General features: G+C 46.3%; 1 protein-coding gene across 1 annotated transcript in view; it reads left to right on the top strand.

The window, feature by feature from the left end:
- Window positions 1-25,485, top strand: part of mindy4 (MINDY lysine 48 deubiquitinase 4) — a 278,164-nt gene that overhangs the window by 172,657 nt on the left and 80,022 nt on the right. Inside the window, exons 11-13 of the mRNA XM_070881748.1 lie at window positions 1,290-1,353; window positions 3,189-3,254; window positions 8,307-8,374. Coding sequence (XP_070737849.1) covers window positions 1,290-1,353; window positions 3,189-3,254; window positions 8,307-8,374 — 198 coding nt within the window. The remainder of the gene's footprint in view (window positions 1-1,289; window positions 1,354-3,188; window positions 3,255-8,306; window positions 8,375-25,485) is intronic.

Below are 25,485 nucleotides of genomic sequence, written 5' to 3'. Positions count from 1 at the left end.
GCACATGGGGCCCATACTTGAGAGAAGGTCACTCTGTGACCAGTTACCTTTATTACCAGGACCTCAAGTGATGAAGCTGGGTGGAGCTTCCCCTTTTATACCTGGAAGTCCAGGTTAGGAGTGTCTCCCACAAGTTCGCCCCTTGTGGTCAGCGTTCTCAAGGTGTACAGCTTAGGTCAGCTTATACATGGGTTACAATGATAGTTGAATACATGACACTTTTAATATCTTGAAAATTATGATCAAATCGCCCTTTATCTTTTAAATTCCAGGGAATACATTCCGAGTTTGAACAAAACCTATTGAGGATGGAATGAATCCAAGTATTGCTTTCAGTAATTATAATATATTAGCACAAAGCATGCACTGTACCAATGTCACCAGTAAGTACCAGGTCAGCAAGTTGGGTAAAAGCCATGTCGGACCAGCAGTTATGAACATTAGGAATTTGAATGTGCTTCCTGGCTGGCTACATGGTAGGGAGTTCTGTTGTTTGAAGAGAGGCCTGTCGTCTCGTAGATCCAGATAGCCTTTCATTCATACATGATAGACCAGTCAGTGATTGGGCCACGGAGCTTCAGATAAGTTACTTGAATGTGGTTCCATGTATGTCTGGAGTAGCAATGTTTTTTTTTTCCTTATTCATTCATGGGTGTCGCTGGCAAGGCCAGCATTTATTGCTCATCCCTAATTGCTCATAACTGAGTGGCTGGCTAGAACACTTCAGAGGGCAGTTAAGCGTCAACCACATTGCTGTGGGGTCTGGAGTCACATAAGCCAGACCAGGTAAAGATGGCAGATTTCCTTCCCTAAAGGACACTGGTGAACTGGATGGGTTTTTACGACAATCCAGTAGTTTCATGATCACCATTACTTAATACTGGTGCTAGCTTGTTATTCCAGATTTATTTATTAAGTGAATTTAAATTCCCCAGCTGCCATGGTGGGATTTGAACTTGCGTCCCAGATCATTAGTTCAGGCCTTGGGATTACTAGTCCAGTAAATTATCACTGTGCTACCATTCGTAATGTGCATAACATTATGTGCAGAACATGTTACCTTGAGGATTATGTTGAACAACCAACATGGCAAAACCATGTTCTCATTGCTGCAGTGATTTGTTTACACATATGCAATCGGATGAAAAACATTGCAAATTGCAGAATGCTGGTTGCATGATCACCCTTCAGACAAGACATAGATTCCAAGGAGTAGAGTTACTGGTTCCCCCAAATCCATTATGTGCATTGCAACCTGCTTGTCTTACAAGTGTAACTTGTTGTTCCAGGTCAACAGGAAGACAGCAGTTTATCCTAGCAGGGAAATATAAAGCTGATGGGACAATAGAAACGGTACGTTTTCCCTTGTTCTTCAGAGAAAGAAAGTGGTTCAAATTTTTTTTTACTCAACGAGGTGTTATGATCTGGAATGCACTGCCTGAAAGGGTGGAAGCAGATTCAATAGTAACTTTCAAAAGGGAATTGGATAAATAATAAGATTGCATTTAAATATAAGCACCTTTCACGACTTCAGGCCATCCCAAAGCACATTACAGCCAATGAGATACTTTTGAAGTGTATTCACTGTTAGAATGTGGGATACGGGCAGCCAATTTGCACACAGCAAGATCCCACAGACAGCAATGTGATAATGACTGGAGAATCTGTTTTTGTGATGTTGATTTGGTGATAAATATTGGCCAGGACACCAGGGATAACTCCCCTGCTCTTCTTCAAAATGGCGCCGTGGGATCTTTTATGTCCACCTGAGGGCAGACGGGACGTCAGTAAAAGGTCTCATCCAAAAGATGGCACCTCCAACAGTGCAGCACTCTCTCAGCACTGCACGGGAGTGTCAGTCTAGATTTTTGTGCTCAAGTCTCTGGAGTGGGGCTTGAGCCCACAACCTTCTGACTCAGCGGCGAGAGTGCAACCCTCTGAGCTACCTGAAGGGGAGAAAATTGCAGGAGTATTGGGAAAGAGGAGAGGGATTAATTGGATAGCCCTTTCAAATAGTCTCCTGTGCTGTATCACTCCATGATTTTTGTTGTTGAGAGGAATAGTTCTGTTTAACCAGTTGAAATATGTGTAGTTCTCCCTTTACAATGCAGCATTTTGAGCCTGATCGCTCCTGTGCTGTGTATGCCCTGGACATTGCTACTGGAGTGAAATGAAAATGGCCAAGGGTGCATTGTGCACTGATTTTAAAAAGAAAAATCACATTTCAGTATCACTATCTGCATTTTTTGTGGCAAGCAAACACTGCTCTATATTCAACATGCAGGGGCAGAGTGCTAACTAAAGTGGGCAGCATGAAACAAGTCTTGGCTCATTGGGTAGCAGTCTCGCCTCTTGAGTCATGGATTCAAGTCCCGGTCCAGAGACTTGAGCACACACACTCTTAAGCTGAAGCTCCAGTGCAGTACTGAGGGACTGATACACTGCTGGAGGTGCTGTCTTTTGGATGAGACGTGAAACTGAGGCTCTGTCTGCCCCCTCAATCAGACTTTACATAAGAACATAAGAAATAGGAGCAGGAGTAGGCCATTTGGCCCCTTGAGCCTGCTCCGCCATTCAATAAGATCATGATCTGATCTTGGCCTCAGCTCTACTTTCCTGCCCGCTCCCTATAACCCTCGACTCCCCTATCGTTGAAAAATTTGTGTCTCTCTACATTAAATACATTCAGTGACCCAGCCTCCACAGCTCTCTGGGGTAGAGAATTCCAACGATTCACAGCCTCCGAGAAGAAATTCCTCCTCATTTCCGTTTTAAATGGGCGACCCCTTATTCTGAAACTGTGGCCCCGAGTTCTAGATTTGCCCACGAGGGGAAACATCCTCTCTGCATCTACCCTGTCGAGCCCCCTCAGAATCTTATGTTTCAATAAGATCACCTCTCATTCTTCTAAACTCCAATGAGTGCTGGCGTTGAAGCAGTTTGGGACATCCTCGGTTCGTGAAAGGCGCTATAGAAATGCAAGTTGTGAGCAGATTGGTACAAAACACCAACAGTTCCAACAGCATCTTTGAGATTAAACAATTTCTCCAATTAGTACCCGATGGTGTGCAGTATTATATTTAATCACAAAAGGCGAACGAGACTGATGAGAACTATTGTGGAAGGCTTATTTGAATCTTTATCAACTTGTTTTCTGAAGTAATAATTGACATAACATTCCCTTTCAGATTATACTGAACACGCTGACGAACTACAAAGATCTGACCACTTTTCTTCAACAGAATGTTGGCCAGGTTTGAACTACTCTCTCCTTGTATTTTGTTGTATTCAGTGCTGACATTAAACAAAATAAAAGCAAAATAAATTGCTGGAGATACACAACAGGCACGGCAGCATCTGCTAAGAGAAAAGATGGTTTCAAGTTAAGGGAGGGGACCTTTATCAGACCTGTAGGTGGAGTTCGAAACATTAATAAGCTTGAGCTCATCTAAAACTCCCTGTATCCTAACTCGCACCAAGTCCCGTTCACCCATCTCCTCTGTGCTCGCTGACCTACGTTGGCTCCCGGTCCGGCAATGCCTCACTTTTAAAATTCTCGTCTCTATGGTCAAATCCCTCCGTGCCCTTGCCTGTCTCTATCTCTGTAACCTCCACCTGCCCTACAACCTTCTGAGAATTTTGCCATCTCCAACGCTGAACTCTTGCGCATTCCACTTCTCTTTGCCCCACAAGGGAACCAAGGGATATGGGCATAGGGTGGGAAGGTGGAGTTAAGGTCAAAGATCAGCCATGATCATTGAATGGCGGGGCAGGCTCAAGGGGCCAACTAGTGTTCCTATTTCTTATAAGAACATAAGAAATAGGAGCAGGAGTAGTCCATACGGCCCCTCGAACCTGCTCCGTCATTCAATAAGATCATGGCTGATCTGATCATGGACTCAGCTCTACATCTCCGTCCGCTCCCCATAACTCCTTATCCATGTTCTTAATAGATGGCTGAAGGTACAGCCATCATCACCCTAAGCTCTGGAATTCCCTCGCCAATCCTCTTCGCCTCCCCACCTACTTCGTAAAACCTACCCCTGTGACCATACTTTAGTTCACTGGTCCTAATGCCTCTTTTTTTGTCTCCGTGCTGATTTTTCTCTGATTAACATCCTGTGAAGTGCCTTGGGACGTTTGACGTTAAAGGCGCTATATAAATGCAAGTTGTTATCTTTTGGTTTCTTGGGATCAATCACCGACTTGCTGTGCATTTTTCAGCATTAACTGTGTTTCTGTCCGATTTCCAGCAGTTGCAGTATTTTTTTCTATCTTTTAGTGAGAATGGTGGTGCTGGCGGGAGGAGGAGACATCGGTAAGAGGTATTTATAGAGTGCATCACGCAGAGACTGGTGAAGCGTGTGGGTATTTGCTGGAAGAAGCTGCTGTTCCCCCACGCAGCCTGGACAATAGTAGTCAGTGTGATCGCCTCAAGTTATCCAGTGTCATGTTTGGAGTAAATAGTGAATGAGCCAAGTTATGTGTGTGACATCTATTGTGGAGCACAGAGGACCACTGTGTGTCCATTCTTGCTGTTGCTGTTATCAAAATTAGGTTACATTTTATGCTACTTGCATGCTTAAATTGCCCAATTACCTGTTCTTCTTAGAAATTTTTACAAGGACTTACTGTAAAAAAGCTTTTCCACTTCAAGGTGCAGGGAAGCAGAGAGGGCTACAGCTCAGAAGGAGGCCATTTGTCCCAGAAATCCAAGCACCAATCCCACTGCCCCGCTCTTTACTCATACATCTGCATCTTTCTCTGTTTCACATATTTAAATAACTTTTCTATTTAAAAAAAAAATGCAAAGCCTTCTTGCTCTGCTAACATATTCTGTACTCTCAAAGTCCCTGCATGAACAACTGCTTCTAACCCCTCTCCTCTGTCTTCACAATCATTTTAAATTGCTGATTTCTCGTCATTGACTACCCAGAAAGAAGACAGAAAGACTTGGATTTATAGAACGCCTTTCATAACCACCGGGTGTCTCAAAGCACTTTACAGCCAATGAAGTACTATTGGAGTGTAGTCACCGTTGTAATGTGGGAAACGCAGTAGACAATTTGCGCAAAGCAACAATGTGATAATGACCAGATAATATCTTTTTTGTGATGTTGATTGAGGGATAAATATTGGCCAGGACACCAGGGATAACTCCCCAGCACTACTTTGAAATAGTGCCACGGGATCTTTTGCATCCACCTGAGAGAGCAGACGGGGCCTTGATTTAACGTCTCTTCCGAAAGACAGCCCCTCCGAGAGTGCAGCGCTCCTTCAGCACTGCACTGGAGTGTTAGCCTAGATTTATGTGCTCAAGTCCCTGGAGTGGGATCAGGCCCCAGGCAGGGGGAATAGTCTTTTATCTACTCACCTTATCAGAATTTTTAAAACCTCTATTAAATCTTGCAGGGTTCCGTCTCAGTAGAATTACATAGAATTTACAGCATAGAAACAGGCCATTCGGCCCAATTGGTCCATGCCGGTGTTGGTGCTCCGCACGCGTCTCATCTCACCTGATCAGCATAACCTATTCCTTTCTCCCTCATGTAGTTACCTAACTTCCCCTTAAATACATCAGTGCTATTTGCCTTAAAGATTTCACGTCTCCCTTTATAACTATAGTTTTCCATCCCTGGCTTCATCCTGGGTATCTATACTGTACATTCGCTGACTTGAATGTACTTTAAATAATGGGGTGACCAATACTGCACACTGCTCTAATTTGACCTCACTAGTGCTTTGCATAAATGTATCATTTTCTCTTCACTCCAGTTATCTTGGGCCACAAAATCCAAAATGCTACTAATTAGTGATCAGGAGCAACAACCTGGCTGATTATTGTTTCCCTTCCCCTAGCCAAAGGGGTGCTGAGAACTATTGTAGTGCCCCTATTTCCACCTCATCTGTCAGTGTCGGCCTTGGCTCAGTGGGTAGTACTCTCTCCTCTGAGTCAGCAGGTTGTGGGTCGAAACCTCACTCCAGAGACTTGAGCACATGATATAGGCTGACACTTGTGCGTAGAGCGAGCGCTGCACTCTCAGAGGTGCCATCTTTTGGATGAGACATTAAAACCAAGGCCTTGTCTGCTCTCCAGCGGGCGTAAAAAATCCCATGTTCCAAAGAAATGCTGGGGAGTTCACGGTCGATATTTCATCATCATCATAGACAGTCCCTTGAAATCGAGGAAGACTTGCTTCCACTCAGTGAGTTCTTAGGTGACTGAACAGTCCAATACGGGAATTACAGTCTCTGGCACAGGTGGGACAGACAGTGGTTGAAGGAAAGGGTGGGTGGGGAGCCTGGTTTGCCATACGCTCCTTGTGCTGCCTGCGCTTGCTTTCTGTATGCTCTCGGCGATGATAATTATCCCCCAACCAACATCACTTTTTTTTTTAAAAAGCAGATAATCTGGTTATTATCACATTGTTTTTTGTGGAACCTTGCTGTGCGCAAGTTGACTGCCGCGTTTCCTGCATTACAACAGTGACGACATTTCAAAAGTACTTCATTGGCTGTAAAACCCTTTGCGACGCCCTGAGGTTGTGTAAGGTGCTATATAAATGCAAGTCTTTCGTATCTGAGGTCACTTAACTCAGCACAGACAGATTATTGAACGTCAATCTCAGCACTATACTGGCCGATGCATGAACCTACTGAGCCATTGGAGAAGGCTATAGGTGGGAGATGGTATGTGTCAGTGTTGTGGCCGGGAGGATTGGGCCAACACACTCGCACGTATAGTGATCTGTGTCGCTCGACATAACACTCATCAAGAACTGCTGGCACCTGCTGTTACCCTCGTGAGCTTTCAAATTATATAGATTTGCTTAGAATTTTACAGCACAGAAACAGGCCATTCGGCTCAACAGGTTTCATAGAGGCCATTCGGCACATCATGTGTCTGTAGGTCGAAAACGAGCTACCCAGCCTAATCCCACCTTCCAGCACTCGGTCCGTAGCCCTGTAGGTTACGGTACTTTAAGTGCACATCCAAGTACTTTTTAAATGTGGTGAGGGTTTCTGCCTCTACCACCCTTTTAGGCAGTGAGTTCCAGACCCCCACTGCCCTCTGGGTGAATTTTTTTCACTCATCTTCCCTCTAATCCTTCAACTAACAACTTTACTTTAAATCTATGCTCCCTGGTTGTTGACTCCTCTAAGGGAAACAGGTTCTTCCTATCCACTGGGCCCCTCATCATTTTATACACCTCAATTAATCTCCCCTCAGCCACCTCTGTTCCAAAGAAAACCAGCCCAGCCTATCCAATCTTTCTCATAGCTAAAATTTTCCAGTCCTGGCAACATCCTTGTAAATCTCCTCTGCACCCTTTCTAGTGTAATCACATTCTTCCTGTAATGTGGTAACCAGAGGTTTATGCACTGCATGAGCCTTCTCCCACCCTACCTCATCTCACCCTATCAATATACCCTATTCCTTTCTCCCTCACGTACTTCTCTAACTTTCCCTTCAATGCATCAATGATCTCTGAGAAATTGCACCGGGAGGCCACTCTGCCTGGGCTAGGGGTGGGCGGGCAGGAGAACTGAGAGTGCTCCTGCCTGGATGATTTCTATCAGTTCTCCTGCCCGCCCCTAGCCTAGGCCGAGTGGTCTCCCTCACCGGCTGGCCCACTGCCTTCCCGGGCCAAGTTCGAAGATGAAGGTAGGACTTACTTCAATTTTTTATTTCTTATTGAATTCTTATTACTTTTTGTTTGTAAGGCTTGATGGTTTAGGTGCAGGCAGGTCCTCTCCACTTCCTGCCCCTATCCCAGGCTGAATGGCCTCCAATGTACTACCTGCGCCGATTTCTTTAACTCTGCAAGGGTTTTCTGAAGTGGCCACATAAGCTGGCCTAAGTAGATTTGGACTAACTATTAGTTGGCTAAAGTTGCCTAAATGGGCAGAACTGGCATAGGTGGCTAGTAATGCCCCCTTTTGAGAAAAAAAAACGAAACTAAAAAAATCGTAACTAACTCACTTACACTGGTACAAATTGATTGTGGAAAATGGGGATTTCTAAGTTTTATATTAGAAAAACCAAGTTACTCCAAAAAAAACCAGAGCAACTCCTGGCCAAAATTGAGCCCATTTTCAGGGCTATGGAGAAAGGCAAGGGGTGCGAGGGCTAACTGGAATTCGAAGAGCTGGCACAGGAATGATGGGCCGAACGGCCGCCTCCTATGCTGTATCACTCTATGATTCTATTGGTCATCTTTTATCAGAACGTTAATCTGATATTTTGTATAGTTTTAGAAGCAGAAGATAAATTTTGTGATTTTTTTTTTCAATCTGTGTTCTAGTTTGAGATTGGACCGTTTGGCTGCATTCTACTAACACTGTCTGCCATTTTATCCAGATCCATTGACTTGTAAGTACTCTGTTTAAGATTTCTGTTATAGTGTTTGTTATAGTGCGACTCCATTCCTTGGGTTCTCACAATGAAATAGTTATTTTGCTGATCTGGGATGGGGTTGGGAGGCTGGGTGACTGACTGACTGTCAGGAAATATCTGTAACCGAGGAACCAGTGGAAAAACCTTGCCGCCCTCAATTTCAACCATTTGAAGCCACTCCGCTCAAACTAACCCTAGTGGTGATAATTGAGTACTACAGCAAGGTGGGCTGTGCTGAGGATTTCCTCTGCTCACTTAGTGGCAAATCATTATCATAGGCAGTCCCTCAGAATCGAGGAAGATTTGCTTCCACTCTAAAAATGAGTCCTTAGGTGGCTGAACAGTCCAATACGAGTGCCACAGTCCCTGTCACAGGTGGGACAGACAGTCGTTGAGGGAAGGGGTGGGTGGGACTGGTTTGCCGCACGCTCTTTCCGCTGCCTGCGCTTGATTTCTGCATGCTCTCATAGAAACATGGATAATAGGTGCAGGAGTATGCCATTCGGCCCTTTTAGCCTGCACCACCATTCAATATGATCATGGCTGATCATGCAACTTCAGTACCCCATTCCTGCTTTCGCTCCATACCCCCTTGATCCCTTTAGCCGTAAGGGCCACATCTAACTCCTTTTTGAATATATCTAACGAACTGGCCTCAACAACTTTCTGTGGTGGAGAATTCCACAGGTTCACAATTCTCTGAGTGAAGAAGTTTCTCCTCATCTCGGTCCTAAATGGCTTACCCCTTATCCTTAGACTGCGACCTCTGGTTCTGGACTTCCCCAACATCAGGAACTATTAGCCCAAGTTTCCACATGATTCGCGCCTGATTTTTAGGAGCAACTGGTGGAGAACGGACTATTTTAGAAATCGCAATTCTCCACATTTTTTTATCTGCAGTTCTAGTCAGGTAGAACAGTTCTAGTTTAGAACAGAATTTTTTCTTCAAAAGGGGCTGTGTCCGGCCACTGACGCCTGATTTGAAAGTTTCCACAAACTAAAGTAGAATGGAGCCAGTGAAGATTTTTGTAGAACTGAAAAAACCTGTTCTACACATAAAAAAATCAGGCGCAGGTTACAAATTAGGCGTCCAGAACGAGGTGGGGGGAGGGGGGGGGGAAGGGAACTCATTAAATTCGACAATAAATCCTTATTTATACTTCTACAAATATTATACAAATAAATCCAATCTGAATAAACATTTATAAGCCAAGAAAAGATTAAATAAACCATCTTCCTACCTGTGTGAAAGTGCTTCAGCCAGGGATAATTCTGCAGCTGATCGTGTCGCTGAGCGGGAGGGAGGGAGGGAGGGTCGGTCGGGGAACAGGAGTGCGGGTCGGGTCAGTCGGTGGGGGGGCGGGGGGGGAGTGGGGGTCGGGTCAGTCGGGGTGGGGGGGAGAGCGGGTGTCTGGTCAGCGTGGGGGGGAGCGGGTGTCGGGTCTTGTCGGGGGCGGGGAGCAGGAGCTGGCCGTGGGAGGAGCCCCAGTGAGGCCATTCAGCCAGGGCTAGGGGCTGCGTGCTTCGGGCCCCTCCCACACAGTTCGGCGCCTGGAGCTACTGCACTTGCGTGCCGACTGTCGCGCGCATGTGCAGAGGTCCCGGCACTGTTTTCAGCGCAGGGACCTGGCTCCGCCCCCCCCCCCCCCCCCCCCCCCCCCACAGCTCGTGCTGGCTGCGCTGAGGGCCAGAGCACCTGTAAGTAGGTGCAGCATACCGAAGATTTTTTTAGGCGCGAAAAACGGGCGCCCAGCTCGGAGGGGCGCCCGTTTTTTTTTCTTGTGGAAACTTGAGCCCATTCTTCCTGCATCTAACCTGTCCAATCCCTTCAGAATTTTCTATGTTTCTATGAGATCCCTCTCATTCTTCTAAATTCTATTGAATATAAGCCTAGTCGATCCAGTCTTTCTTCATATATCAGTCCTGTCATCCTAAGAATCATTCTGGTGAACCTTCGCTGCACTCCCTCAATAGCAATAATGTCCTTCCTCAGATTAGGAGACCAAAACTGAACACACTATTCAAGGTGTGGCCTCACCAAGGCCCTGTACAACTGTAGTAAGACCTCCCTGCTCCTATACTCAAATCCTCTCGCTATGTAGGCCAACATGCCATTTGCCCCATTTGCCGCCTTCACCGCCTGCTGTACCTGTCTCGGCGATGAGACTCTAGGTGCTCAGCGTCCTTCTGGATGCACTTTCTCCACTTAGGGTGGTCTTTGGCCAGGGACTCCCAGGTGTCGGTGAGGATGTTGCATTTTATCAGGGAGGCTTTGAGGGTGTCCTTCAAACGTTTCTGCCCAACTTTGGCTCGTTTGCCGTGAAGGAGTTTTGAGTAGAGCGCTTGCTTTGGGAGTCTCGTGTCTAGTGTGCGAACAATGTGGTCTGCCCTGCGGAGCTGTGATCGAGTGTGGTCAGTGCTTCAATGCTGGGGATGTTGGCCTGGTGTCATAATGCTTACCGTTTCACTGAATAGCAAGCAGGAAGTCATCTCTTCACCTCCACACAATGTTTTTTTTGTTGGGAGGTGGTTGTGGGGGGAGTGTGTGGTGGATGAGAAGATTTCACCTTTTTGAAATGTTTCCCCTGACCCCACCTTTTTTTGAAACATGAAATTCAAGATGATGTACACCTTGCTAGCTTTGCTTTACTACAGTTAAGGTTAAGAACTTTTAAACCTCATGGTTCAATCCTCACATTAGATATTTATCCTGTGGTTCCAAAGGGATTAACCCATCATGCTTCTTGAAAATGTTCACGAATCAAGTGATGTATTCTGGAAGGAAAAATAATGAGAGGCAATATAAACAAAATGGTACAATTTTATAGGAGGTGCAGGAACAGAGACACAAGGGCTGTGGATGCTCAGTTGTTGAGTACATTCAAGGCTAGGAGGGGAATCAAGGGATATGGGGATCGGGTGGTAAAGTGGAGTTGAGATCGAAAATCAGCCATGATCTTATTGAATGGAGGAGCAGGCTCGAGGGGCCATATGGCCCACTCCTGCTCCTATTTCTTAAGGTCTAATATTCTTTGTAGTTGGCAGGACAAGCTGATAAAGCAATTAAACAAAACATACTGGATCTTTGTCTTTTTAAATAGAGACAGAGGATAGAAGCAAGGATGTTATGCTAAACCATTATAAATCACTAATTAGATCTCAGCTGGAGTATTGTGTCCAATTCTGGACACCACGCTTTAGAAAGGAAGTCAAGGCCTTGAAGAGGGTGCAGAGATTTACTCGAAGGATACCGGGGGTGAAGGGTTTCAGTTACCAGGAGTGACTAGAGATGCTGGGATTGTTCTTCTTAGAGTAGAAAAGGTAAAGAGGAGATTTAATAGAAGTGGAAAATTCTGGGCACCAGGAAAGATGTAAAGGCCTTAGAAAAGGTACAGGGGAGGTTTACCAGGATGTTACCAGGGATAAGGGGCTTCACATACGAGGAGAGGTTGGAAAAGTTAGGATTGTTCTCCTTGGAACAGAGAAGGTTAAGAGGTGACCTAATGGTGGTTTACAAGATAAGGGTTTTTAATTTTTTTTTAAATAGGTGCAGGAGTAGGCCTTTCGAGTCTGCACCACCATTCAATAAGATCATGGCTGATTGTTCACCTCAGTACTCCTTTCCCGCTTTCTCTCCATACCCCTTGATCCCTTTAGCCATAAGGGTTTTGATAGAGTAGATAGAGAAAGGCTGTTTCTCCCCCCCACCCCTTGGCGAGTGGGTCGATAACCAGAGGCCAGAGATTTAAAATCTGGCAAACGATACAGAGGAAACACCAGGAGAAATTATTTCACTCAGTTGTCGAGATTGTCAACGCTCGACCTGAAAAGGTGGTGGAAGCTGATTCTGTCAATAATTTTAAAAGGGAGTTGGACAGGGACTTGAGGATGAGGAGGTTGCAGGGATATAGTCAAAAAGTGGAGGTGTGGGACTAAACATGACTGCTCCGTCAAAGAGCTGACACAGGCACAACTGGCCGAATAGCCTCTTCCTGTACTGCAAGTTTCTGTGACTCTATGTTCAAAAGGATTTTGATAGAGTAGATAGGGAGCAACTGTCTCCATTGGCAGGCGGGTCTGTAGCCAGAGAATGCAGATTTAAAATAATTGGCAAAAAAGCCAGGAGGGAGATGAGAATGTTTTTAGATTCTGGAATGCCCTGCCTGAAAGGGAGATAGATTCTGCAATAACTTTCCAAAGGGAATTGCATTAAAAAAGGAAAAATGTGCAGGGTTATGGGAAACGAGCAGGGGTGTGAGACTAATTGGACAGCTCTTTCAGAGAGCTGGCAGAAGTACGATGGGCCGAATGGCCTCCTTCTGTGCTGTGTTATTCTGTGGTTCCAAGTACCTATTTTTGTGTATTGCTTATTAAAAACTCTCTTCTTTAATACTTGGACAGCTGCCAGATCCAAATGAGAGCTAGATTTGTAAGTCTTGTGCTCGTACACTGTTCTACCAATATAATTATAGAATTTTACCGCCATTCAGCTCCTGCATCGGCTCTCTGAAAGACCCATCCACTTAGTCCCATTTGCCTGTCCTTTCCTCAAGCTCTTCTCATTTTAATTTTCACGTGTTTCTCCACTTCTATATCAAAAGCTTTGGATTCTGCATTCACCTTTCTTTCTACAAAAACATCCCAGTCCTAAGTGCCCTCTGCACCACAAGAATTCTCCTAACTCCTCTCTGTTGTTATGATATAAAATTTATGACCACAAGGTATCAATGCACCATGCTGTACAAGTGTATTACCCCTATTCACCTTATCGAATCCACTCATAATGTCGAATACCTCGATCGATTCTCCTTGAGTAAAAAGAGCCTGATTTTCCAGACTCTCTTCATAATGAAAGCCTAATTCTTTGGTGTTGGTGCTTGGAAAATTACTCCCAATATGTGTTTGTATAGCACCTGATCACGGTTCTTGCAAATGTCTCAAAGCGCCTCATGTACAATGAAATATTTTGCCGTGTTGGAAGTTGTTACGTAAGCAACCCCATCAGCCACTTTTCACACTGCGAAGTCCCGCAAACACCTGTAGGATGAGTGACAGTCGAGCTGTTTCTGTTGGTACTGGTTAATAATGTTTTCATTCAAACAACAACAGTTTGCATTTATTCAGCACTTTAATGTAGTGAAATGTCCCAAAGCACATCACAGGAGCATGATTTCACACCGAGCTTCATAGAGATATTAGGATAGGTGAACAAAAGCTTGGTCAAAGAGGCAGGTTTTAAGGAGCGTCTTAAAGGAGGAGACAGAGATGGTGAGATTTAGGGAGGGAATTCCAGAGCTTAGGGCCTTGGCAGCAAATGGCACGGCCACCAATGGCTGAGCGATGAAAATTGGGGATACACAAGAGGCCAGGACTGGAGGAGTGCGGAGATCTCGGAGGATTGTAGAGCTGGAGGAGGTTACAGAGATCTCGGAGGGTTGTACGGCTGGATTAGGTTTCAGAGATAGGGAGGGTTGTAGGGCTGGAGGAGGTTACAGAGATAGGGAGGGTTGTAGGGCTGGGGGAGGTTACAGAGATAGTGAGGGTTGTAGGGCTGGAGGAGGTTACAGAGATAGGGAGGGTTGTAGGGCTGGATGAGGTTACAGAGATAGGGAGGATTGTAGGGCTGGAGGAGGTTACAGAGATAGGGAGGGTTGTAGGGCTGGAGGAGGTTACAGAGATAGGGAGGGTTGTAGGGCTGGAGGAGTTTGCAGACATCTCGGAGGGTTGTAGGGCTGGAGGAGGTTGCAGAGATGAATATTTTTTTAATGGGGTACGTAAAATTACAATTACGTTTTGTGTACCGACTGGATGGAGAGAACAGGAAGAAGGCACTTTTACAGGTGTGGGTAACATGAAGTCTGAGCAAAAAAAATCTTGTGCGGAAAGGTTGTATTGAGACTGTAAGAAGAAATATTATGCCCAAGTTTCCACATGATAAAAAACGGGCGCCCCTCCGAGCTGGGCGCTTGTTTTTTCGCGCCTAAAATGCCGCCAGAAAAAAAACTCGCGATTCTCGAGCGCTTTGCAGCTCCTTGTCTGTTTGGCGCGGCGCCCAGGGGGGCGGAGCCTACACTCGCGCCGATTTTGTAAGAGGGAGGGAGCGGGTACTATTTAAATTAGTTTTTTCCTGCCGGCAACCCTGCGCGTGCGCGTTGGAGCGTTCGCGCACGCGCAGTGTGAAGGAAATATTGGCACACGGCCATTTTTGTAGTTCTTTGTAGCTGTTTAATTTTTGAACATTTTTTAATAAAAGCACATTGCCATCAGCACGGAGGCTTCCTGCAGCCTTCTCACTGTCTCTTTCCCCCCCCCCCCCCCCCCCGCTGCGTTCGGGCGGGCCCGCACTCCCTTCCTCCCGCCGTTGGGAATGTCTTCCTCCCCCCCCCCGCTGCGTTCGGGCGGGCGGGCCCGCACTCTCTTCCTCCCGCCGTCGGGAACGTCTTCCCCCCCCCCCCCCCCCCACCTCGTTCTGGACACCTAATTTGTAACCTGCGCCTGATTTTTTAATGTGTAGACAAGGTTTTTTCAGTTCTACAAAAATCTTCACTTGCTCCATTCTAAGTTAGTTTGGAGTACGTTTTCACTGTGGAAACTTTTAAATCAGGCGTCAGTGGCCGGACACGCCCCCTTTTGAAGAAAAAATTCTGTTCCAAAGTAGAACTGTTCTACCTGACTAGAACTGCAGAAAAAAAAATGTGGAGAATTGCGATTTCTAAGATAGTCCGTTCTCCACCAGTTGCTCCTAAAAATCAGGCGCAAATCATGTGGAAACTTGGGCCCATTATTCTGGTACTGTCCTGCAATTAACCATCCTTGTACCGTTACTACTTATTTCTAACTTTATCTGATGACCTTCCTGGCACTTACATTAACTAACTGTAGCACTAAATTCCTCTGTGGCATCATTTTAAGATTAGTGAGAGCAATGAGAGTTGTACTAATCTGTCCTGAACTGTGCAATGAGGCCTCATCGGAATCCTTGTGAGTTATGCTGTTTGTTACACTGCTGACGTTTTTAGATATTAAGGCCCCGCCAATATTGCATCAGATAAATCTCTGATCAATCCCAAACTGAAAGATATCCCTTGAGTCGAACCTTCAGTGTCCTGCACTGATGTTGTAACCAGCAACTGTTTTGTTACCATTTTAAAATCTATTAAGAGTTGCGGGTACTGTCCTTAGGCTGGCCGTGCACGTCCGTTAACAGCAATGTGTCGAGGCCATACTTTTGCTGTCCGTGCTCAAGTGCTTCCATATGTTCTTGGGCTTGGCATCCTCCACCAGTGCCTTACTGTAATTTTAAAAAGCCACATGGTTTCTGAATTTGAAAATAACATTGGAATAGTAAATAGATTTGGAGGAAGGCTACCTTTTGGCTCAGTTGGTTTGTGAGTCTTGCCTCTTTTGACAAAACTCATGGCCAAAGGGATGAAGACACAAAGCTCTTGGAGCCTGTGCCCGGGTTGATTTGTAAATGCTTTGTTCCATCCAGTAAAATGGCACTGCATTCTTTTTGAGAGGCATTGGAAGCAGTTCAGAGAAGGTGACGAAGTTGATTCCTGAGATGAAGGGGTTGCCTTATAAAGGTAGGTTGGGGCCTGTACTCATTGCAGTTTAGAAGAATGAGAGGTGATCTTATTGAAGCATATAAGATTATGAGGGGGTTTGACAGGGTAGATGCAGAGAGGATGTTTCCCCTCGTGCGGGAAGCTAGAACGAGGGGGCATAGTTTCAGAATAAGGGATCGCCCATTTAAAACGGAAATGAGGAGGAATTTCTTCTTTCAGAGGGTCGTGAATCTTTGGAATTCTCTGCCCCAGAGAGCTGTGGAGGCTGGGTCATTGAATGTATTTAAGGTGGAGGGCCTACTCCTGCTCCTATTTCTTATGTTCTTGTATTCCCATGACTGGCGTCCTGCAGCTGATATTTTGTGGAAAAGTGTGCCCAAATCCTGGCAAGAGTTGGTCACAGTTATCAAGTCAGCAAAGAAGTGCTGCCTGCTATAGTCCTTTCAACGGTTGCTGTGCGAGCCCTGGGACTTTACAAGCTCTTTATAATCACACCAGTTCCATTATCGGTAAGGCAGATCCACTACATTTCTCATTTTATTGGATCTGGATGCTACTGATAAATCCACGGGGGTTTAAGTAGCCAAGAGCAAGAGCCACATCATCTGAGCGGGTTCCTGGCTAATTGTTGAGGGGAAGAAGAGCAGCGTCATCTTGTCTGGCCTATTTTATCGGCATTGCACCATGAGATTTCAGCCTTTGTTCTCTTGTAAAACACTGCGAGAACAGTTCTTTCTCATGTGTTCTGGATCTAATGACTTGTCACATGTCTCGGTGGCAACGATTCTGGTTTAACTGGCTGCTAAACTCTTTGGAGCTAAATTTCTGCAGGCTTTCTCCATAGCTTCGGTGGGAGAGCCACTGATATGTGGAAAAATGGAGGGTGAGACATTAAACCTCGGCCCCGACTGCTCCCTCAGGTAGACGAAAAAGATCTCTTGGAACTGATTCAAAGAAGAGCAGGGGAGCTCGCCACGGTGTCCTGGCCAATATTCATCCCTTAACCAACATCACTAAAAAGAGAATATTTGGTCATGATCACAGTTCTGTTAATGGGAGCTTACTGTGCGCAAATTGGCAGCCTCTTTTCCTAAATTACAACAGTGACTACATTTTAAACGCACTTGATTGGTTGTAAAACACTTTGGGACATCCTGACATTGCGAAAGGTGCTATAGAAATGCAAGTCTTTATTTTTCTCTAACAGTGTATACAAACTAAGCTTTGGTAGAAACAAACTAAAATTTAAAAACCTATCTTGGGAAAAAATTATTTTCTCAAATGGTGAAGAGCAGATGGAATAATCTACCAGATAGTAGACTCCCACTAATTAGGGATATTACAAATATAGATAGACTGGGAGAGTCCGAGAGGAATGAACTTTAGTGGCCCGAACATCCTTTCTTTGTGTGTTCTATGCTCTTCCCAGGTTGCATATGAATGTAATTTTATCTTTTAAATAGTGACTTCTAAGTATTATTCTCGGTCTTCGGCCATGACCGAATTGGATTCAGAAAGGAGGCTTTCTATTTAAACAAGTGAGTTCTTGTACATCAGTGTGCTTGTTCCACTTGATTCAAGGGAAATGTCAACTGTTATTAAACCTTAACCAATTTAACTGACAACAGAGAGAGAACAGTGTACTTCAACTAATGTAAACAGCAACATTCCAAACCAGCATGTTTATCTCACTGCTCCGTCTGCCTGCCTCAAATATGTGAGAAATGTGAGGCTCTGGACTATGGACGCAGTTAGAAACTTTATCTTGCTTCCCTTTGTAGAAAGAGTAGGTAAAGATCTTTCATGGATGCAAAGAAGCCGGGTATCTGGGAGATAATAGCGTCAATTATCCTTGTAATTAAACCAGGCAGATACTTGAGTATCCTCCATACACTAAGAGTAAAACTTAGCAGATTGGGTTCCAGACACCCAGCTACATACACAAAATGGCATTGTCACATTGTAGTGAGGTGCACGCGCACATGATCTCCTATTCCTGTTGTAATGTGTTTGCTTCATGAGTTCTTTGCTCAAGAATTCATAGCAAAGGTTTAACAATCATTCTGCACATTACCAGTTCATCCACCAGGCTCACAACCACCTGCCTCATCGTGGATCCCCCGAACCCAACTGGCTGGGGTTTTATTGAGTCTTGTGAACATCATGTGACTGGCGAAGCCACTCCCAACTCAACAGCTCTATAACTATTTTTGGTAGAACAATAATCAAGTGCCCCCTGATTAAAGGGGAGCACTAAACCGACACATTAAGCAAATTAAACTTTTGACCGTAAACTTAAATCAAATTAAAATTTGTCGGGGGTGACAATGCACTCCAGTCCCTCCGGTGCCCGCCTCTCACGGAAGGCTGCGAGCATACCGGTGGACGCCGCGTGCTCCATCTCCAGGGACACCCCGTCTCGGATGTAACCGCAGAAAAGAGGCAGGCAGTCGGGCCGAACGACCCCCTTGACCGCCCGCTGCCTGGACCGGTTGATGGCCATCTTGGCCGTGCGCAGGAGCAGTCCTACGAGGAGGCCTTCCGACCTGCCCGCTCCCCTCCGCGCAGGGTGCCCAAAGATCAGAAACATGCTACTGAAGTGCAACCAGAATTTGAGGAGCAGCCCCTTCAAATAATGGAAGAAGGGCTGCAACCTCACACAATGTACATAAACCTGGAACACGGGCTCCTCCAGATCACAGAAATTGCAGGCGGCCTGGGAGTCAGTGAACCGACTTAAAAACCTATTGCATGGGACTGCTCCGTGCAACACCCTCCAGGCCAAGTCCCCAATAAATAAAGGGAGGGCTCCCGCAGAGAGCATTCCAGTGGGGACCTCCGCCTCCTCCGGATGGCAAGATGGTACGCCATGGCGCGTCCGGACGGCAGACGAGGATGGCAAAATGGAGAGTGTGCAAGAGCAGCCCGTACAGGAATCCCCTCCACGCAGAACTGAAAGCCACGGCCAACAGCTCCACAACTATTTTTGTTGTGAACAAAAATAAACATTAAATCAAGTGCCGCCTGATAAGGGGGGCGGGGGGGCACTCCAAACACTTTTCAAGTGCCCTTTTTTTTTTTTTTTTTTGGGGGGAGCTTTTTAGGGCAGTAAAAGCACACACATTATACAAGTGCCCCCTGGCTAAAACCCGGCACAGTAAACAAATTAAACTTTAAATAATAATAATCAAATTAAAATTTGGTTGCCGGGGGTGATGGTGCACTCCAATCCCTCCGGCGTCCACCTCTCACGGAAGGCCGCGAGTGTACCGGTGGACACCGCGTGTTCCACCTCCAGGGACACCCTGGCTCGGATGTAACCACGGAAGAGAGTCAGGCTGAACGACCCCCTCGACCGCCCGCTGCCTGGACCGGCCCTTGGCCGTGTCCAGGATCAGTCTTACGAGGAGGCCCTCGGACCTACTCGCTCCCCTCCGCACAGGGTGCCCGAAGATCAGGAGTGTGGGACTGAAGTGCAGCCAGAAATTGAGGAGCAGTCCCTTAAGATATTGGAATAGGGACTGCAACCTCACACATTGCAGAAAAACATGGAACACGGACTCTTCCAGACCGCAGAAATTGCAGGCGGGCTGGGAGCCCGTGAACCGACTTAAACATTTATTGCACGGGACTGCTCCGTGCACCACCCTCCAGGCCAAGTCCCCGATAAATAGGGGGAGGACTCCCGCATAGACAGCACTCCATTGGGGTCCCCCGCCTCCTCCGGACGGCAAGATGGTACCCCATGGCGTGTCCGGACGGCAGACGAGGATGGCAAAGTGGAGTGTGTGCAAGAGCAGCCCGTACAGGAATCCCCTCCACGCAGAACTGAAAGGCACGGCCAACAGCTCTACAAACCTGTGAGCATACTCACAGGTGCATACATTACATGTGTATCCTAAAAAACTCCAGCACCTTGTGCCACAGGCTGTCAGCTCTGTGGATAGCCACCGCCACACGCATGGGGCTGGGGCTTACCACGTCCGCTGACGTGCAGGAAAGCGGACCGGAGAAGATGAGTGGCTCCTTCAAAGCCCCTGTCTATTCGGCCTACCAATCTGTCGAACAACTTGCCATTTATATAGCACCTTTAACATAGTAAAACATCCCAAGGCGCTTCTTAGTAATTGTTATCAAACAAAATTTGACACCGAGGCATGCAAGGAGATGATGGTGGAGCGATTAAAATTGGGGATGGGCATGGGGCCAGAATTAAAGGAGCACAGGGATCTTGGTGGGTTGTAGGGCAGGAGCAGGTTACAGAGATAGGGAGGGGCGAGGCCATGGAGGGATTTGAAAACAAGGATGAGAATTTTAAAATTGAGAAATTGCCAGACAGGGAGCCAATGTAAGTCAGCGAGCACAGAGGTGATGAGTGAGCGGGACTTGATGCGAGTTAGGATACGGGAAGCAGTGTTTTGGATAAGCTCAAGTTTATAGAAGGTGGAAAATGGGAAGCCGGCCAGGAGAGCATTGGAATATTCAAGTCTAGAGGTCACAAAGGCATGGATGAGGGTTTCAGCAGCAAATGAGCAGAGGTGCAAGTAGGTAGTCTTGGTGATGGCATGCATATGTGTTTGGAAGCTCATCCCGGGGTCAAATATGACGCCCAGGTTGTGAACAGTCTGGTTCGGCCTCAGCCAGGTGTTGGGGAGAGGGCTGGACTCGGTGGCAAGGGAGCGGAGTTTGTGGCTGGAACCGAAGACAATGACTTCACTCTTCCCAATACTTACTTGGAGGAAATTTATGCTCATCCAGTACTGGATGTCGGACAAGCAGTCTGACAATTTAGAGATAGTGGAGGGGTCGAGAGAGGTTGCTAGTGAGGTAGGGCTGGTTGTCGTCCGCTTACATGTGGAATTTGACGTGTTTTCGGATGATGTTGCTGAGGACCAGCATGTAGATGAGAAATGGGAGGGGGCCAAGACTCACTCCAGAGGCTTGAGCAGAAAATCTAGGCTGACACTCCCAGTGCTGCTGAGGGAATGCTGCATTGTCGGAGGTGCCGTCTTTCGGGTGGGATTTTAAACTGAGGCCCCGTCTTCCCCACGGCATTATTCGAAGGAGAGCAGGGAAGTTCTCCCCAGTGTCCTGGCCAATATTTGTCCCTTAACCAAGACCTAAAAACAGATTATCTGGCCGTTATTTAATTTCTATTTGTGGAACCTTGCTATTCGCAAATTTGCTGCCGTGTTTCCTATATTACAACAGTGGCTACACTTGGGGGGGAAAAGTACTCCCATTGGCTGTAAAGCGCTTGGGGATGTCCTAAGCTTGTGAAAGGTGCTGTATTCACACAAACAGTGGGAGAAGTGTGGACTCTCGTCCACAAAAAGCAGTAGATGCTAGTTCAATAATTTTCCACTTGAAATTGGTAGATTTTTGTTACCCAGGGTATTGAGGGATGGGCGCGTCTGCTGCCAAGGAGCCGGAAGTGGACTGCGCGTGAGCGCTGCCAGATCGTCACGGGAGCGGGTTCGTTAAAAATAAAAAAATTAAATTAAAATGGCGGGAGGGAGCAGGAAAACGACGGGAAGGTGCAGGGAAAATGTCGGGAGGGAGCGGGACGGGAGAGAATGGGCTGTGAGGAAAACTGCCGATCAAAAATGTGGGGGGGGGGGGACAAAAAAAGGAGCTTCCGGTTCTAGATTAATGCGTAATATGCTTCTGCGCAGCTTCCGGTCGTTGACAGCCATGGGGGCGGGGGGGACTCGAGTTAGGATACAGAGCAGCCATGATCTCATTGAATAGTGGAACAGGCTCGAGAGGCTGAGCAGCTGACTCCTGTGCCTATGTTCCTAAGCAGTGCTACATTTAGGTCAAACTACAACAGGCAGAGAGCTGTAAAAGCAGGGGGAACAAAATAGGAGGCCGAGACACAATTAGACTTTTAACACACAGCACAATGAGCATTGTTCCCTAACCTCTCCTCTCCACCGATCTGGTCTGCTGCCTTTTGATGCGTACTCTGGCACTAACCACCATCTGGAGCTGGTAGCTCTCGCCTCCCTTTGTGAACCTGTGGAATTCTCTACCACCAGAAAGTTGTTGAGGCCAGTTCGTTAGATATATTCAAAAGGGAGTTAGATGTGGCCCTTACGGCTAAAGGGATCAAGGGGTATGGCGAGAAAGCAGGAATGGGGTACTGAAGTTGCATGATCAGCCATGATCTTATTGAATGGTGGTGCAGGCTCGAAGGGCCAAATGGCCTACTTCTGCACCTACTTTCTATGTTTCTCCCTTTCGCTGCCAGGTTTCCCGAGCATTTGAATTCGGCTCCCATAATAAGGCCTCTTCAAAACCTCGCCACGCAACCCGCCTCCTTAAAAACGGCCATGGCCGCATACGTGTCAGGTTGGGGACGTGTAGCCAGTTTTTTTTAGGGTTTACTACCCCCACCCCCCCACCCCTGGCCTCCTCCCGCCTGTAGTGTTTAATATCAATGCCCATATCCCTAATAATTGACTTATTCATAGGCCCAATATTATTCAGCACAAAATTGCAAAGAGGCAAAACCGAAGAAAGCTGTCCACTCCCAGCCGGGAGCTGCAATCTCAATGTATTTGGACATTCCAGTTAGGTGTTGCTGAATACAACCTAGCATCGAATCAGTGCCAAGGACACAGGCTAGTACTAAGCACTTCGCTGTACACTTGGTGCTCGGGCCTCACTGGTACAAACAGGTGCCGAGGGCAGATCAACATTGAGTACTGTCTAAAACACACCTACCTATTGATTTCGGCAAACATAGCTTCTGTGATCGGGGACTCGCTAACAAAGAGATTCCAGTCGCGCACTGAAAGGTGTCAGAGACTCCTCAATTCAGGATCCTTTAGACATATACACCGACTGGGATTATCCCAATACAACGTAAAACTAAACTGTAGTTATCCCTCTGAAAAATTATTTTACACAACGAGTTGTTATGATCTACAATGCACTGTCTGAAAGGGTGGTGGAAGCAGATTGAATAATAACTTGCAAAAGGGAATTGGATACATACGAAGGGGGCACATTTTTAGGGGAGTGGACAGCTCTTTCAAAGAGCCGACACAGGAACGATGGGCCGAATGGCGGCCTCCTGTGCTGTATTGATACTGTGAAGGCAATTGAAGGGGACCATCAAATCATGACTGTTGGACCGTGTATTTTTAAATGAGTCCGTAGGCGTATCACCTCCTGTAATTGGACATGGAGAATCTAAGGCAAAATGCTTGGGAAAGATTCCTGCTGGCAACCTATTCACTGAGTTTGCCATGACGAGTGGGTAGCGCTTTCGCCTCCGAGTCAGAAGGTTGTGGGTTCAAGTTCGAGTCCACAGAGTTGAGCCTAAAATTTAGGCTGACACTCCAGTGTATTAGAGGGAGGGAGGGAGGGCGGGAGGGGGTGGTGAGTGTAGCGATCGGGGAAAGGAGCGGGGGCACAGATAGCAGAATGATAGGGCAACAAGCAGAGGGGAGGGTGGGGGGGAACAGCAACTAGATATCGGTGTTCGTCAGTGCAGTCAGCGGGAGGTCTACATGTTTTGTCACTTTGGGGCCCCATCTAAAAAATGTACCATTGTGATGGCAGCCTCCAGCGACTCTTTAACGACTGCTAGTTTAGGCCAAATAGGAGCAGGAATAGGCTATTTGGCCCCTCGAGCCTATTCTGCCATTCAATAAGATCATAGCTGATTTGATCATGGACTCAACTCCACTTCCCTACCCGCTTCCCATAACCCTTTACTCCCTTATTGCTCAAACATCTATCTCCGCCTTAAATATATTCAATGACCCAGCCACCACAGCTCTCTGGGGCAGAGAATTCCAGATTTACAACCCTTAGAGAAGAAATTCCTCCTCATTTCAGTTTTAAATGGGCGGCCCCTTATTCTGAGACTATGTCCCATAGTTTTAGTTTCCCCTATAAGTGGAAATATCCTCTCTACATCCACCTTGTCGAGCTCCCTCATTATCTTATATGTTTCGATAAGATCACACCTCATTCTTCTGAACTCCAATGAGTATAGACTCAACCTATCCTCATAAGTCAACCCCCTCATCTCCGGAATCAACCGAGTGAACAGCCTCCAATGCAAGTATATCCTTCCTTAAATACGGAGACCAAAACTGCACGCAGTACTCCAGGTGTGGCCTCACCAATACCCTGTACAGTTGTAGCAAGACTTCTCTGCTTTTATACTCTATCCTCCTTGCAATAAAGACCAAGATTCCATTTGCCTTCCTGATCACTTGCTGTACCTGCACGCCAACCTTTTGTGTTTCATGCACAAGTACCCCCAGGTCCCTCTGTACTGCAGCATTTTGCAACACTTATGTTCTTAAATGTAGGCCTGGTGCTGGCTGCATTCAAGACATTCAGTTTTAAAAAGGGAGGCCTCAGACAGTCGTTTTCCACAATGCACTCTTGGCACATGCTGAGTGCGCCCCACCTGCGATATCGAATGCTCAGGCTCCTGTTTTGTGCTTGACGAATGGGCATGTGCCATTGAGCTTCTCTGCCAACGTTCCTGTGGATGGATGCAGGATACGAAAAGGTCCTCTGGCTCATGCGTGTTCATTCGCATCTTTTGCTTGATTTTGTATCCATGCGTCAACCATACTTTCTCTTCCGCTCCCCTGGAAAGGAGAAAGCCCAGGGACCTGTAACTAATTCCGGAGTCGATGGATGAAATATATAGCTTCTATTTGCTCAATACAGGAAATGTTCAGGGCTACAAGTTTAAAAATCAGGATGTTAAGTGTAAGAAGGGAATTCAGACTTAATGTTTTCATCAAAGGGGGTAATAGAGTTGTGGAATAAGTTGTTGGAGAGCGTCACTGAAGGTGTGGTCCAACTGGTTTCAATACGCACTTAGACATGTTTGTGGAGAGAGAATGGCTGTTGGACCGAGTTGGAGAGAGAATGGATCAGGCATTATGGTGAGATAAGAAAAAAACCTGCATTTTGTATTGCATGCCCTTGGGACCACAAAAAGTGCTTTACAGCCAATGAAGTACTTTTGAAGTGTAGTCACTGTTGTTATGTCGGAAACGCGGCAGCCAATTTGCACAGAGCAAGATACCATAAACATCAATGTGAAAAGTGACCAGATTATCTTTCTTTTTAGTGATGTTGGTTGAGGGATAAGTATTGGCCAGGACACCGGGGATAACTCCCCTGCTCTTGTTCAAACTAGTGCCGTGGGATCTTTTGCATCCACCTGAGCGAGCAGACTCTTGGGAGTCTCGGTTTGACGTCTCATCCAAATAACGGCACCTCTGACAGTGCTGCACTGGGAGTGTCAGCAAAGCTTTGGTTTATAGGAAAAGTGAACATGCTTACTAATCACTTTTCCAGTTCCTAAAAATTGTTGTTCTTAAAGGGGAAGGAAAGCCCAAGGGAAATGCAATCATTGTTTTAAAGAAGAAAATAATATTCTGATCGTATGTTTGATTTTTATTTCCTCAGCCCTTTTAATCACAATTCAGAGTTTCCATATTTAATAAAATGACATGTAATTTGATGTTCTAAAAG

The sequence above is a fragment of the Pristiophorus japonicus genome, chromosome 5 (assembly GCF_044704955.1).
Source record: "Pristiophorus japonicus isolate sPriJap1 chromosome 5, sPriJap1.hap1, whole genome shotgun sequence".
Classification (NCBI taxonomy): Eukaryota; Metazoa; Chordata; class Chondrichthyes; family Pristiophoridae; genus Pristiophorus; species Pristiophorus japonicus.
The sequence above is the reverse complement of the archived record's forward strand: the minus strand, read 5'-3'. Positions and strand labels throughout refer to the sequence as shown.